The sequence below is a fragment of the Mobula birostris genome, chromosome 8, assembly GCF_030028105.1.
Source record: "Mobula birostris isolate sMobBir1 chromosome 8, sMobBir1.hap1, whole genome shotgun sequence".
Classification (NCBI taxonomy): Eukaryota; Metazoa; Chordata; class Chondrichthyes; order Myliobatiformes; family Myliobatidae; genus Mobula; species Mobula birostris.
Window position 1 is genome coordinate 162,816,905 of NC_092377.1, and position 17,399 is coordinate 162,834,303.

Sequence of the window (17,399 nt, forward strand, 5' to 3'; positions counted from 1 at the left end):
TCGGAGCAGTGCTGCCAGGATAATCAAGGACATGACCCACCCAGCCAACACACTTTTCGTCCCTCTTGCCTCCGGGAGAAGGCTCAGGAGCCTGAAGACTCGTACGGCCAGATTTGGGAACAGCTTCTTTCCAACTGTGATAAGACTGCTGAACAGATCCTGACCCGGATCTGGGCCGTACCCTCCAAATATCCGGACCTGCCTCTCGGTTTTTTTGCACTACCTTACTTTCCATTTTCTATTTATGATTTATAATTTAATTTTTTAATATTTACTATTGATTTGCACTCCAGGGAGCATGAAGCTCAGAATCAAATATCACTATGATGATTGTACGTTCTAGTATCAATTGTTTGGCGACAATAAAGTATAGAAGTATATAGTATATAGTGAACAACCCATTTTGTGAAAGACTGACAAACCTCTGCTAGTTTTCCAAAAAACACATTTGTAACTTATGAAAACCTTGGCTCAAATTCATATACAGTTTCAATGTTCCACCTGTTAACACCCTTCAATATCTTGAGAATTCTCATCGGATCAACCCCTACTCTTCTAAGCCCCGGGAAAAGCATCTCAGGTTTGTATAATTTTGCCATGTAATATAGTCTTTGTAATCCAGGCATGACCTAGTACAGCTACACTGCATTCCTTTGAAATCCACGAAACCCTTCCCCCAGATCAGTCAACAGAATTATGTGGTCAATCAGGCTTTTGCATTGCTTCACCACCTCTTCTACCAAGATCCAAACCCCAACAGCTTTACCATCATTTCCTCCAAATCTCCACAACATTAACTCAACAATCTTCTCTTCTTCTTCCCCCTCTTCTGTCATGATGAGGCTACTCTCTGATTGGAGGAGCAACGCCTGATGTCCCAAATGGGTAGCCTCCAACCTGATGGGATGAACATCAATTTCTGTAACTTGCCGAAATGTCTTCCCCCTCCCCCTCCTCAGTTTTTCCATTCCTCATTCTGACTCCCCCTCTTATGCCTTCTCTTCTCTTCAGCTGCCCATCGTCTCCCTCTGATGCCACTCCTCCTTCCCTTTCTCCCATGATGCACTTTCCTCCCCCATCAAACTCCTCCTTCTCCAGCCCTTTACCTTCCTCCACCTATCACCTCCCAAATTCGTACTTCATCGCTCCTCCCCCCCGCCCACCTTCCCCCTCACCTGGTTTCACCCAGCACCTGCCAGCTTGTACTTCTTCCTCTCCTCCCAACTTATTTTGGCTTCTCCTCCTTTCCTTTCCAATCCTGAAGGATCTTGGCCTGAAACATCAACAGTTTATTCCTCTCCATAGATGCTGCCTGACCTGCTGAGTTCCTCCAGCACTTTGTGTTTGTTAATCGTCTGCTCACTTGGACCCTTGCATCTCTTTGGCATTACATCATCTTCACCATTTACAAAGTACTTCTCTTTTTATATCCTTCTAAAACCCACAGTGAATGATTTCAAAGTTCTAAAGAGATTTATTATCGAAGTCCATATATGTCACCATATACATTTTCTTGCAGGTATACTCAATAATTCTAGTAACCATAATAGAATCGTCGAAAGTCCGCAGCATCAGGGTGGAAGACAAGACCAGTGGGTAAAAGACAACAAGCTATGCAAACATAAAAATAAATAAACAAACCAACAAACAATGAATATCGAGGACATGAGATGAAGAGTCCTTGAATATGAGTCCGTAGGTTGTGGGAACATCATATTTGTCCACAACGAAATCCAGTTGCAATGGTTCAGCCCTCTCAGATCTCTGTACTTTGGACTTCCACTCTACACCGGTGTCAAGCTTTGTATCGTTAACTCTTAGCTTTCCATTTTTTGATCTGAATGAGTGACCAAGATGGTGGGTGAATGGTTAAGGTGCTAGTATCCTTAAGATGATCTTTTATGAGAGGTGCTTTCATCAGGTTCCCCTTGCAACTCCAAGCAGACACTACCTGGAGACGCACAACTCCAGTAGCCCAGGTTCAATCCCCATCACCAGTTCATGTGGAGTTTGCATGTTCTCCATGTGACTGTGTGGCTTTCCCTGGGTGCCCGGCTTCGGTCCACATCCTAAAGGGATGTGCAGGCTGGTAGCACAAGTTCATTTGAGTGGCGGAATCTGGGGAGAGGTGATGGGATTGTAAGGAGAATAAATTAGATTATTTTTTGAAGATCAGTGTAAATGGTTTCCTGATGGTCAGCACAGACTTGGTGGGTTGAATGCAGTATCTCTATATAACGCTTCCAGTTCAATACTTCAGACACCTCTCCAAAAACTTTAACAATATTTGTCACATAAGCCATAGTCCTGTATACTCCAAAGCAGGAGTTTCCAACCTGGACCCCTTGCTTAATAGTACTGGTCCATGGTATAAAATAAGGTTGGGAACCCCTGAGTACTACAACACAGAAACAGGTCCTTCAGCCCATCTAGTCTATGTTGTCCCAATCTTCTGCCTTACCCAGAATATGTTATGAAATTTATTGTTTTGTGGCAGCAGTACATTGCGATACATGACAACAAAAATTATAAATTAAAATAAATAAAACATATATATATATATATTCGGACTTCAACTACTGCACAGAGTCTTGTCATCTTCAGAAGTTTTCTGATGACTCTGCCATAGTTGGATGCATCAACAAGGGGGATGAGGCTGAGTAGAGGGCTATGGTAGGAAACTTTGTCACATGGTGTGAGCAGAATTATCTGCAGCTTAATGTGAAAAAGACTAAGGAGCCGGTGGTAGACCTGAGGAGAGCTAAGGTACCGGTGACCCCTGTTTCCATCCAGGGAGTCAGTGTGGACATGATGGAGGATACGAATTGACAATAAACTGGACTGGTCAAAGAACACTGAGGCTGTCTACAAGAAGGGTCAGAGCTGTCTCTATTTCCTGAGGAGACTGAGGTCCTTTAACATCTGCCGGACGATGCGGAGGATGTTCTACGAGTCTGTGGTAGCCAGTGCTATCATGTTTGCTGTTGTGTGCTGGGGCAGCAGGCTGAGGGTAGCAGACACCAACAGAATCAACAAACTCATTCGTAAGGCCAGTGATGTTGTGGGGATGGAACTGGACTCTCTCACGGTGGTGTCTGAAAGGAAGATGCTGTCCAAGTTGCATGCCATCTTGGACAATGTCTCCCATCCACTACATAATGTACTGGTTGGGCACAGGAGTACATTCAGCCAGAGACTCATTCCACCGAGATGCAATACAGAGTGTCATAGGAAGTCATTCCTGCCTGTGGCCATCAAACTTTACAACTCCTCCCTTGAAGGGTCAGACACCCTGAGCCAATAGGCTGGTCCTGGACTTATTTCCTGGCATAATTTACATATTACTATTTAACTATTTGTGGTTTTATTACTATTTATTATTTATGGTGCAACTGTAACGAAGACCAGTTTCCCCAGAGATCAATGAAGTATTACTATGACTATGACTATGTATATAATGCTCTGGTTAAGATTTTTTTCTGCTATCCTGTAGGTATTTCATTTTAACAGTTCTGTAAGAGCACTCTGTTCTGCTTTCAACCTGTTTGGGTTTGAGCTAAGATAAGGGGCTTTGTTGTTCAACTTAGGAATGTTGTGTCAGCCAGTCAGGGTGGTAGAATTGGGAGAAGTTTCTACAGAACGAGGGTCCAGCGCGAGTTAAACACAACTTCAAGATGAGCTCCAACTTATGGTTTAATTATGATGGGCCCTTTCTTTCTTCTCTTTAATAACTGTTTGGTTAAGTTAACGTTCTTAAATATACTTTATTTATAATTGTATGCAGTGTACAATCCGTTATTTCTTGCTGACTGCCGATTGCATGGGAGCAGTACATTACACAGTATTCACACAATCGGGGTTTGGGTGGGTGAGACATTCCAACCTCACAGGTTTGGCGAGGCCCAGGTCATACCTACCCTAGACATATGGAGACTGAGAAAGGTGGCTTTCTCACACCCGAGTTCAGTGGCTGTTAGCAGAGGGGTGCTAACAAGCCCCATCTCTAGAATCACCCAGTAAAAACAGGCATGGATTTTGAAGGTGTCCTGGATGCTGGGGAGGCTAGTGCCCGTGACGAAGCTGGCTGAATTTACAACTTTCTGCAGATTTTTCCAATCCTGTGCGGTGGTCCGTCCGTACCAGACAGTGATGCAAACAGTTAGAATGTTCTCTACAGTACACTTGTACCCACCTACCTAGACCCAGACCATATCCCTCCAAGGATCTCCCATTCATTTACCTATTCAAACTTCTCTAAATGTTATAATTGAACCCACGTCCACTGGCAGCTTATACCACATTGCACCACCCTCTGAGTAGGAAGTCCCCCCTCATGTTCCACTTAAATATTTCACCTTTCACCCTAAACCTATGACCTCTAGTTCTAGTCTCACCCACGCTGAGGGGCAAAAACTCTGCTTGCATTTACCTGATCTATCTCCCCTCATAACTTTGTATATCATAGTCATACTTTATTAATCCCAGGGGAAATTGGTTTTTGTTACAGTTGCTCCATAAATAATAATACCACCATAAATAGTTAAATAGTAATATGTAAATTATGCCAGGAAATTATGAAATAAGTTTACCCCGGAACGTATTATCTCATTAGATGCTGAGAAAGCCTTTGACAGAGTTGAATGGCCTTATTTATTTAATGTTCTTGAGAAATTTAATTTTAATTTGACATTTATATCTTGGATTAAATTGTTATATTACTCCCCGGTAGCCTCGGTTTGTACAAATAATCATAGATCTTCTTTCTTTCGTCTTTTTCGTGGCACTAGGCAAGGTTGCCCTCTTAGTCCTTTACTATTCAATATTGCCCTTGAACCTTTAGCAATTGCTATTCGTGACTCGTCAAATATTGTTGGTATTACCCGTGGAAACGAAATACATAAATTATCATTATATGCAGATGATTTGTTGTTATACATCTCTAATCCGGAGAAGTCAATTCCTGCTATTCTAGGTCTGTTGGCTCAATTTAGTAACTTATCCGGTTACAAATTGAATCTTAATAAGAGTGAATTATTCCCTTTAAATAAGCAGGTACCTATTTATGGATGTTTACCATTTAAATTGGTTATTGATTCATTTATATATTTAGGGATAACAATTACGAAAAAATATAAAGATTTATTTAAAGCTAATTTTTTACCTTTAATTGATCAGATTAAACTTTTATTTACTAAATGGTCACCAATCTCTTTGTCTTTGATTGGTCGGATTAATGCTATTAAGACGATCATTTTGCCCAAATTTTTGTATATATTTCAATCGGTTCCAATTTTTATCCCAAAATCTTTTTTCGATAACGTAGATTCAAAAATTTCCTCATATATTTGGCAGAGGATCCTAGGTTAGGTAAAAGGTATCTACAGAAATCTAAAAAGGAGGGGGGGCTTGCCCTCCCGAATCTTAGATTCTATTATTGGGCAATTAATATTCGATATTTAAAATTTTGGTTACGAGATTTGGATGTATCTTTAAACCCACATTGGGTAAATCTTGAACGTAATTCATTACAAGGGTTTTCTTTGGGTTCGGTTTTAGGAACTTCGCTTCCTTTTACTTCTTCCAAATTATATAAACAAATGAATAATCCAATAGTTAAGCACACTTTATGTATATGGTTTCAATTCCGAAGATTTTTTGGGTTTAATCAATTTATTCTAGCAAGTCCCATTATATCAAATTTCCTTTTTCAACCTTCCACAATGGATCAAGCTTACTTTGATTGGAAAACCAAAGGTATAATATCTTTTCGCGATTTATTTTTGGATAATTGTATTATGTCTTTTGATCAACTCTCTAATAAATATAACTTACCCAGATCTCACTTTTTTAGATATCTACAGATTAGAAACTTTTTAATTACTGTCTCTCCTAATTTTCCACACCCATATCCAATGGACACTTTGGAAAAAATTTTAGATTTAAATCTTTCTCAGAAAAGTGTAGTAGCAATTATATACAATATAATTATGAATTTATGTCCTGATGCTTCTAATAAAATTAAAGCTGACTGGGAAAGAGAACTTGAGATTAATATACCGATTGAAAAATGGGAAAAAATTCTTCAGTTGGTGAATTCATCCTCTGTATGTGCTAAACATATGTTGATACAGTTTAAAGTAGTGCACAGGGCTCATACGTCCAAAGATAAACTATCTCGTTATTATTCTTATATTAATCCAATATGTGACAGATGTCATTCTGAGATTGCTTCTTTAACCCACATGTTTTGGTCATGTCCTTTGTTGGAAAAATATTGGAAAGATATTTTTTGATATTATTTCAACAGTCTTGAATATAGACTTACAACCTCATCCAATTGGATTACCAATGATAGATTTAAATAATTTAACCTCTTCATCACGTAGGATGATTGCATTTCTTACTTTAATGGCTAGAAGATCCATTCTGTTGAATTGGAAAGAGATTAACCCTCCTACTGTATTTCATTGGTTTTCACAAATTATGGTGTGCTTGAATTTGGAGAAAATTAGAAGTGCAGTTTACGACCCTTCCATTAAGTTTGAAAAAACTTGGAGGCCATTTACTCAGCATTTTCATTTGATGTAATTTGATCATTTCCAAACTTGTTTTATCTCTCTGTACTGTTGTTGGAGGGGAATGGAGTCGTCGACACTAAGGTTTTCTTCTTTCCCATTTTTAAGTTGTTAGTTTTGCCCAAGTCTTTTAGTTTAGTTGATTAATTCTGTTTTTTGTTGGGGATGGGGTTTGTTTTTTTTTGTTTTGTTTTTTTTTTCTTTTTCATGTTTTTTTTCCAGTTTTTTTTTTGCTTTGTATTTTCCGTTGTTAGTTTTATATGATTGGGAGCTTTGTTAATTTACACTATTTGGTTTTGCAATTACTTTTTTTAAGTGTAACAATATATCTCCTACTATTTGTATTATTGCTATGTTTTGTTTCTATGTTTTGAAATTAATAAAAAGATTGAAAAAGGAAGAAATAAGTCCAGGACCAGCCTATTGGCCCAGGGTGTCTGACCCTCCAAGGGAGGAGTTGTAAAGTTTGATGGCCACAGGCAGGAAAGACTTCCTATGACGCTCTGTGCTGCATCTCGGTGGAATGAGTCTCTGGCTGAATGTACTCCTGTGCCTAACCAGTACATTATGTAGTGGATGGGAGACATTGACCAAGATGGCATGCAACTTGGCCAGCATCCTCTTTTCAGACACCACCATCAGAGAGTCCAGTTCCGTCCCCACAACATCACTGACCTTACGAATGAGTTTGTTGATTCTGTTGGTGTCTGCCACCCTCAGCCTGCTGCCCCAGCACACAACAGCAAACATGATAGCACTGACCACCACAGACGCGTAGAACATCCTCCGCATCGTCCGGCAGAGGTTAAAGGACCTCAGTCTCCTCAGGAAATAGAGACGACTCTGGCCCTTCTTGTAGACAGCCTCAGTGTTCTTTGACCAGTCCAGTTTATTGTCAATTCGTATCCCCAGGTATTTGTAATCCTCCACCATGACAACACTGACCCCCTGGATGGAAACAGGGGTCACCGGTACCTTAGCTCTCCTCAGGTCCACCACCAGCTCCTTAGCCTTTTTCACATTAAGCTGCAGATAATTCTGCTCACACCATGTGACAAAGTTTCACGATAAATATCAGCTTTATGCAGTGAAAGGTGTCATTTGCATCAAATCAAGTTGGTGAGGATTGTGTTGGGCAACTCACAAATGTCACTATGGTTCCAGTGCCAACATAGCATGCTCACAACTCATTAACCCTCACCGTACACACAAGTTCTCCCCTCATTCTCCTACGCTCCAGGGAATGAAGACCTAACCTATTCAACCTTTCCCAATAACTCAATCCTGGTATATTTTCACTGCACTCTTTCCTGCCGGCAGGTGACCAGAACTCCCAATACTTTCACGGTGAATCTGTTGAGCATTTCTTAGACGGCAAAGTTACTCTGTTCTTAAAATCGTGGGCTCCAATAATTTCCCCAAGGGTAAGCATCAGGCTCGGTAACACGCGGCACAAACCTGGATCCTCAGCAGAGTATAGTTCCACAGAGGGACCTGGGCATTCCTCTTCCTGGGGTTGCGTAAGCCGTCGATAGACCTGATAAATGTTTCAGAAAGTGTTGAGTTACCAAAGGCCGAAAGACATGCATTTCTACTTTTTTTTTTTTTTTTTTATAAAAGAGATACAGCACAGTAACAGGCCCATCCGGACCAACGAGCCTCCACTGCCCAATTCTACCTACCTTGCCAATTATCTACTCGCCCGTATGCCTTTTCAATGTGGGAAGTAACCAGAGCTCTGGGAGGAAACCCACGCAGACACAGGGAGAACGTACAGAGCCCCTTGCAAGTAGCGGTGAGAAATGAACGCGGGTTGCTTGTGCAGTAGGAGTGTTACGCTAATTGCTATGCCACTGTGCTTACTCGAACTTCCATCTTACAAACCCCTTGGAGGCGACGTGGAGCTTTTGTAGGAGGCGCAGCAGCCTATTTGCACACGGCGAAGAGTAACATGATAATGAATCAAGCATCTGCTTCCATGGAAACGAGGAAGGAGAAAATAATGGACAAAATCCAAGCATAGCTCCTTTGCTTTTCCTTGTGCAGTGTAGGTTCACGAGGTTAATTCCCGGGATGGCGGGACTGTCATATATCGAAAGATTGGAGCAACTGGACTTGTATACTCTGGAATTTAGAAGGCTGAGCGGGGATCTTATTGAAACATATAAGATTATTAAGGGATTGGACATGCTGGAGGCAGGAAGCATGTTCCCGCTGATGGGTGAATCCAGAACTAGAGGCCACAGTTTAAGAATTAGGGGTAGGCCATTTAGAACGGAGTTGAGGAAAAACTTTTTCACCCAGAGAGTGGTGGATATATGGAATGCTCTGCCCCAGAAGGCTGTGGAAGCCAAGTCTCTGGATGCTTTCAAGAAAGAGATGGATAGAGCTCTTAAAGATAGCGGAGTGAAGGGATATGGGGAGAAGACAGGAACTGAATACTGATTGTGGATGATCAGCCATGATCACAGTGAATGGCTCGAAGGGCCGAATGGCCTACTCCTGCACCTATTGTCTATTGTCATGGGTTGTCTACCCGAGAGAAGAGCCAGGCCTTCACTAGCAATGTTTCTGAAGCACATTTCCTCCAATCTCGCACTGGCTTATCAGCTTGGATGCCTGTGCTCAACTTCCCTGGATTCAGATGGTGGTAGAACCATTGACATACATACAAACATAGAAACATAGAAAATAGGTGCAGGAGTAGGCCATTCGGCCCTTCGAGCCTGCACCGCCATTTATTATGATCATGGCTGATCATCCAACTCAGAACCCCGCCCCAGCCTTCCCTCCATACCCCCTGACCCCCGTAGCCACAAGGGCCATATCTAACTCCCTCTTAAATATAGCCAATGAACTGGCCTCAACTGTTTCCTGTGGCAGAGAATTCCACAGATTCACCACTCTCTGTGTGAAGAAGTTTTTCCTAATCTCGGTCCTAAAAGGCTTCCCCTCCATCCTCAAACTGTGGCCCCTCGTTCTGGACTTCCCCAACATCGGGAACAATCTTCCTGCATCTAGCCTGTCCAATCCCTTTAGGATCTTATACGTTTCAATCAGATCCCCCCTCAATCTTCTAAATTCCAACGAGTACAAGCCCAGTTCATCCAGTCTTTCTTCATATGAAAGTCCTGCCATCCCAGGAATCAATCTGGTGAACCTTCTTTGTACTCCCTCTATGGCAAGGATGTCTTTCCTCAGATTAGGGGACCAAAACTGCACACAATACTCCAGGTGTGGTCTCACCAAGGCCTTGTACAACTGCAATAGTACCTCCCTGCTCCTGTACTCGAATCCTCTCGCTATAAATGCCAGCATACCATTCGCCTTTTTCACCGCCTGCTGTACCTGCAAGCCCACTTTCAATGACTGGTGTATAATGACACCCAGGTCTCGTTGCACCTCCCCTTTTCCTAATCGGCCACCATTCAGATAATAATCTGTTTTCCTATTTTTGCCACCAAAGTGGATAACTTCACATTTATCCACATTAAATTGCATCTGCCATGAATTTGCCCACTCACCCAACCTATCCAAGTCACCCTGCATCTTCTTAGCATCCTCCTCACAGCTAACACTGCCACCCAGCTTCGTGTCATCCGCAAACTTGGAGATGCTGCATTTAATTCCCTCATCCAAGTCATTAATATATATTGTAAACAACTGAGGTCCCAGCACTGAGCTTTGCGGTACCCCACTAGTCACCGCCTGCCATTCTGAAAAGGTCCCGTTTATTCCCACTCTTTGCTTCCTGTCTGCTAACCAACTCTCCACCCACACCAATACCTTACCCGCAATGCCGTGTGCTTTAAGTTTGCACACTAATCTCCTGTGTGGCACCTTGTCAAAAGCCTTCTGAAAATCCAAATATACCACATCCACTGGTTCTCCCCTATCCACTCTACTAGTTACATCCGCAAAAAATTCTATGAGATTCGTCAGACATGATTTTCCTTTCACAAATCCATGCTGACTTTGTCCGATCATTTCACCGCCTTCCAAATGTGCTGTTATCACATCCTTGATAACTGACTCCAGCAGTTTCCCCACCACCGACGTTAGGCTAACCGGTCTATAATTCCCCGGTTTCTCTCTCCCCCCTTTTTTAAAAAGTGGAGTTACATTAGCCACCCTCCAATCCTCAGGAACTAGTCCAGAATCTAATGAGTTTTGAAAAATTATCACTAATGCATCCACTATTTCTTGGGCTACTTCCTTAAGCACCCTGGGATGCAGACCATCTGGCCCTGGGGATTTATCTGCCTTCAATTCCTTCAACTTACCTAACACCACTTCCCTACTAACATGTATTTCGCTCAGTTCCTCCATCTCACTGGACCCTCTGTCCCCTACTGTTTCTGGAAGATTATTTATGTCCTCCTTAGTGAAGACAGAACCAAAGCAATTATTCAATTGGTCTGCCATGTCCTTGCTCCCCATAATCAATTCACCTGTTTCTGTCTGCAGGGGACCTACATTTGTCTTTACCAGTCTTTTCCTTTTCACATATCTATAAAAGCTTTTACAGTCCGTTTTTATGTTTCCTGCCAGTTTTCTCTCATAATCTTTTTTCCCCTTCCTAATTAAGCCCTTTGTCCTCCTCTGCTGAACTCTGAATTTCTCCCAGTCCTCAGGTGAGCCACTTTCTCTGGCTAATTTGTATGCTTCTTCTTTGGAATTGATACTATCCCTAATTTCTCTTTTCAGCCACGGGTGCACTACCTTCCTTGATTTATTCTTTTGCCAAACTGGGATGAACAATTGTTGTAGTTCATCCATGCAACCTTTAAATGCTTGCCATTGCATATCCACCGTCAATCCTTTAAGTGTCATTTGCCAGTCTATCTTAGCTAATTCACATCTCATACCTTCAAAGTTACCCCTCTTTAAGTTCAGAACCTTTGTTTCTGAATTAACTATGTCACTCTCCATCTTAATGAAGAATTCCACCATATTATGGTCACTCTTACCCAAGGGGTCCCTCACGACAAGATCGCTAATTAACCCTTCCTCATTGCTCAAAACCCAGTCCAGAATAGCCTGCTCTCTAGTTGGTTCCTCGACATGTTGGTTCAAAAAACCATCCCGCATACATTCCAAGAAATCCTCTTCCTCAGCACCTTTACCAATTTGGTTCACCCAATCTACATGTAGATTGAAGTCACCCATTATAACTGCTGTTCCTTTATTGCACACATTTCTAATTTCCTGTTTAATACCATCTCCGACCTCACTACTACTGTTAGGTGGCCTGTACACAACTCCCACCAGCGTCTTCTGCCCCTTAGTGTTACGCAGCTCTACCCATATCGATTCCACATCTTCCCGGCTTATGTCCTTCCTTTCTATTGCGTTAATATCTTCTTTAACCAGCAACGCCACCCCACCTCCCCTTCCTTCATGTCTATCCCTCCTGAATATTGAATATCCCTGAACGTTGAGCTCCCATCCCTGGTCACCCCGGAGCCATGTCTCTGTGATCCCAACTATATCATAATCATTAATAACAATATGCACTTTCAATTTATCCACCTTATTACGAATGCTCCTTGCATTGACACACAAAGCCTTCAGGCGCTCTTTTACAACTCTCTTAGCCCTTATACAATTATGCTGAAAAGTGGCCCTTTTTAATGCTTGCCCTGGATTTGTCGGCCTGCCACTTTTACTTTTCTCCATAGTACTTTTTGCTTCTACCCTCACTTTACACCCCTCTGTCTCTCTGCACTGGTTCCCATCCCCCTGTAGTGAACTAACCTCCTCACGCCTAGTCTCTTTAATTTGATTCCCACCCCCCAACCATTCTAGTTTAAAGTCACCTCAGTAGCCCCCGCTAATCTCCCTGCCAGGATATTGGTCCCCCTAGGATTCAGGTGCAACCCGTCCTTTTTGTACAGGTCACGCCTGCGCCAAAATACATCCCAATGATCCAAAAACTTGAATCCCTGCCCCCTGCTCCAATCCCTCAGCCACGCATTTACCCTTCATCTCATCGCATTCCTACTCTCACTGTCACGTGGCACAGGCAGTAATCCCGAGAATACTACCTTTGCGGTCCTTTTTCTCAACTCCCTTCCTAGCTCCCTATATTCTCCTTTCAGGACCTCATCCTTTTTCCTACCTATGTCATTGGTACCTATATGTACCACGACCTCTGGCTCCTCACCCTCCCACTTCAGGATATCTTGGACACGATCAGAAATATCCCGGACCCTGGCACCAGGGAGGCAAACTACCATCCGGGTCTCTGGACTGCGTCCACAGAATCGCCTATCTGACCCCCTTACTATCGAGTCCCCTATCACAACTGCCCTCCTCTTCCTTGCCCTACCCTTCTGAGCTACAGGGCCAGACTCTGTGCCGGAGGCACGGCCACTGTCGCTTCCCCTGGGTAAGCTGTCCCCCCCAACAGTACTCAAACAGGAGTACCTGTTGTTAAGGGGCACAGCCACTGGGGTACTCCCTATTACCTGACATTTCCCCTTCCCCCTCCTAACCGTGACCCACTTGTCTGCCTCCCGTGGCCCCGGCGTGACCACCTGCCTGCAACTCCTCTCTATCACCTCCTCACTCTCCCTGACCAGACGAAGGTCATCGAGCTGCAGCTCCAGTTCCGTAACGCGGTCCCTTAGGAGCTGCATCTCGATGCACTTGGCTCAGATGTAGACGTCCGGGAGGCTTGGAGACTCCAGGGCCTCCCACATCCGACACCGAGAACAGCAAACTGCCCTGACACTCATACTGCCCCTCTCCTCAAATAACAACAGAAAATGAATGTCAAACCTCCCTCGCCTCGCCTGTTTCCACCTAAGCCCGTTGAGCCGAAGCCCTTAAGTCTTCACTCTGCTCCCGGCTCACTCCGCAGCCCGCAAACTCCGCTGCCCACTCTATGAGGCTCTGTTCCTTTTAAATCTGCCGCGCTGCACAGCCCGACGTCACACGCCTGCGCAGTCCCGCCTCTCAGAACGCCGTTGGAGAAAAAAAAATAACGAAAATTCCAAAAATGTCTTTCTCGGCACTCCCACTCAGACTCTCAGACTCCTTCTTCGAATCGACATAATTTGGGTCTGAGGTGATTGGGGTCAGATGGCCTAGAGGAAGGAGCCACTGTGCCCCACAGCGAGGGAAAAGGGCCAGTGGACACCAGAGATGGGAAGGAGCCACTGGGTGGTATGGTCCACCATCGCACAGACCAGAATGTCTCAAAGTCCAAACCAGTCCTTACGAGTAGAGTTAATCTCCACCTATGGAATTACTGGCACTGTAACTAATCTCAAATAATTGATCTAGAAAGAGTAATGCCCTATTGGAAAGAGTGTTAAGGCGATGACCAAAACTCATTTAATGTCATTAGATTCAGGCTCTGCCTTTCGTGCACAGTTCTCTCCTCCACTCCACGATCTCAGCCACCAAAAACATTTTTCATTCCTATGTCTCCTCCATTCTCATGAAATATCACTGACCAAAATAAAATTCTCTCTCTGCATGGAGGCTGATTGACCTGCTGATCATTTCCAGGAGGTTTGGACATCCCACGTCCCGTTTTTATTTCAGGTTTTTAAATAGCCACAGGTTTTTAATTTTTTTTTTGTCCTTTTTGACCACTGTATTTGCCAAAACTGTAAACTTCTTACCAATATCTGTTGGCGTCCATCAATGTGAGCTGGAAACCAATGAGTCCATAGAGGTATGAGTGATTATTCCATGCCGTTTTGTCCAGGAAGAAGTTATACCAGTACGGGATAAGAAACATCAGGCAGGAGAGCCTATAGAAACATCCAAGCATGATCCCAATCGCACCTATCAAGAAGCAAGTCAAAGGGTAAAATACTCTCCACCACGTAATTCTCGACACAATCTTTTATTTGGAACTGCAATGAAGCGGAAGAGAATTGGAGCGTAACGATACAGTATCCTGAAAACTACAATGGGTAAGTGATGACATGATCTGTTCACAATAACAAAGTTAGCCAGAGCAACAAAGAGCTCCCTGTTCTCTGTGAGATCTTTGAGTTAACAAACAACGTGCTTCTAACCTTCTGAAAATGAAAGTGGCAAGTGATATCAGGATTTTATTTTAACTATGTTAACGCTGCATGATAAAGCAATTCTGTTGTTATCCAAGTGAAAGACTGCAGTGTTGGGAAACGGAACTCTACAAGCCAGCACTCAGACATTGCCAGGATAGTGCATGGGTGAACATACAAACTTCGCACAGACCCCGCAGAATTCAGTCTGGGTCACTGGCGATACGCAGTGGTTATGATAGGGTATACAAGGAGAAAGTCTTCCCTGTTACCAGGTAGTTCAAGGACCGCGGAGCATAGAATCAAAGTGCTTAAGAGAAGATGGAAGGGTAAAGTTTTTTTAAGAAGTCTTAGGCGTACACATTTATTCATGTGTCTAAGTCTTTTGCACAGTATTTTATTTATCCATGTACAGCAGAAAGCAAGTTTATGAACATGGTGGGAGCAAAGGCTGTTGGGGACGGTGAGCGCCGCAGGAGGGGCATGGGACGGGTAGCAGAGGAGTGCCGGGGCAGGGGGTGGCACGGGTGGCAGAGGAGTGCCAGGGGCAGAGGTGGCACGGGTGGCAGAGGAGTGCCAGGGGAAGGGGGAGGCACGGGTGCAGACACACCCAGCCCTGAGACCAAGGTGATTTGATTCCAAGCAACTGGTTTGTTGATCGTTAGAGAACGTCTCTTTGGTATTTCTCAGTCCACAATAGAAACCCATTTCAGAATCAGGCTTTTATTATCACTCACATGTCATGAAATTTGTTCTTACTTGTGGCAGCAGTACAGCGCATTACATAAAATTACTACAGTATAGTGCAAAAGTCTTAGGCTCCCTAGCTATATAGATAATGTGCCTAAGGCTTTAGCATAATGCTCTATAAATTTTTAAAAACACTGGAAACAGCAATAATCTGGGTCTCACTGTCTGTATGGATGGTGTAGAGTCAATAAGGGCCCTCACAAGAGAATTAGGTGGATACACGGTAGATTATTTGCAGGCTATTGAGTAAGGGTACTCGCTGTTGTTGAAGGCCCTAGGCCTGAACTCACTGGAGCTTTAGAAGAATGGGGGGGGGGGGGACCTCATTGAAAATTGATTCTGAAGGGGGCATGGAGAGGATGTTTCCAATAATGGGAGAGTCTAGGACCAGAGGGCACAGCCTCAGGATACAAGGATATTCCTTTCGAACAGAGGTGAGGAGGAATTTCTTTAGCCAGAGGGTTGTGAATCTGTGGAATTCATTGCCACAAACAACCGTGGAAGCCAAGATGTTGGGTACATTTAAAGCAGAGGTTAATAGGTTCTTGATTGGAAAATAAATCAGTCATAAAACTATAAAACCATTAAGACTAAAGGAGCAGAATTAGGCTACTTGGCCCATCGAGTCTGCTCCACCATTCAACCATGGCTGATCATTTTTTCCCCTCTTCAACCCCATTCCCCAGCCTTCCCCAGGTAGCCTTTAATGCCGTGTCCAAGACATAGGATCAGAATTAGGCTAATTGGCCCATTGACTATGCTCCACCCTTCTACCATGGCTGATTTATTATCCCTCTCAATCCCATTCTCCCGCCTTCTCCCTGTAACCTTTGACACCCCTACTAATCTAGAACCTATCAACCTCCATTTTAAATATACTCAATGATTCGGCCTCATGATCGAATGGTGGTGCAGACTCAATGGACCAAACAGTCTAATTCTGTCTCATGGTCTTAGGATTCTGTACAAAAATACAGACAATTTCTTTGGGGTCCCAAGACTTGGACCAAAGCTCTGAGACTCACCTAACCACATGGTGACAAAGACCACGTACATCCAGTCCAAAGGAAGCGGCTTCAGGAAATTGAACAGAGGGAAACGGCAGACAACCAGCTCGTCAAAGTACTTGTGATCCAGCGAACTCAAGCCCCGCTCTTGTGGGATGTCAAGGGTCATCAGCAAACCTGCAGAGGGAGGGGAGAGAAAAGCTCGGTTCTCCAACATCCTTCACAGAACCCCAACTTGTTTCAGCTGACTCGCCCTTTCCTGAGGGGCACCCCCAGATATCAGGACGGCCGAAGGACATGGAATCACTCGGAGGAAGCCCAAAGGCTGATCACCAACACAAGCTGCATTTTAGCTGATCCACACCTTCACCTTGTAAATAACCTCATCGTGATCTCTACTTGATCATTTACCTACACTGCTCTTTCTCTGTAGCTGTGCCATTTTACCCTGCATTGTTACTGTTTGACCTCGTTCTACCTCAATGCACTGTGAATGATTTCATCTGCGTGAGCAGTAAGCAAGACAAGCTTTTCACCGTATCTTGGTACATGTGACAATAATAAACCGTAGTATCCAGGACTTCAAGAAGCAATGCCTCAGAAAGGTGGCGCCCATTATTAAGGACCCCCATCACCCAGGACATGCCCTCTTCTCACTGTTACCATCAGGAAGGAGGTACAGAAGCCTGAAGGCACACACTCAGCGATTCAAGAACAGCTTCTTCCCCTCTGCCATCCGATTTCTAAATGGACACTGAACCCATGGATACCACCTCACTTTTTAAAAATTATTTCTGTTTTTGCAATATTTTTAATTTAAATATTCAATATACATATATACTTACTGTAATTAGAAGAATGGGTAAAGAAGTAACAGATGGAATATAGTGCAGGGAAGTGTATAGTCATGCTCTCTGCTTCCTCCAACCCTGAACCCAGTGACAGCAGCCTCTGATTAATTTAAACATTTAAGCTCTGATGTGTTAAATAATGAAGACACATAGTCCCCTTTTATTGTCATTTAGTAATGCATGCGTTAA

At 43.5% G+C, this 17,399-nt stretch overlaps 1 protein-coding gene across 1 annotated transcript in view; it reads right to left on the reverse strand.

Annotated features, from left to right (window-relative positions):
* ggcx (gamma-glutamyl carboxylase) overlaps nucleotides 1–17,399 on the reverse strand; it is a 79,627-nt gene that overhangs the window by 47,088 nt on the left and 15,140 nt on the right. The window contains exons 3-5 of the mRNA XM_072266672.1: nucleotides 16,378–16,536; nucleotides 14,210–14,375; nucleotides 8,034–8,112 (exon numbers count right to left, since the gene is read on the reverse strand). Of these exons, the coding sequence (XP_072122773.1) occupies nucleotides 8,034–8,112; nucleotides 14,210–14,375; nucleotides 16,378–16,536 (404 nt within the window). The remainder of the gene's footprint in view (nucleotides 1–8,033; nucleotides 8,113–14,209; nucleotides 14,376–16,377; nucleotides 16,537–17,399) is intronic.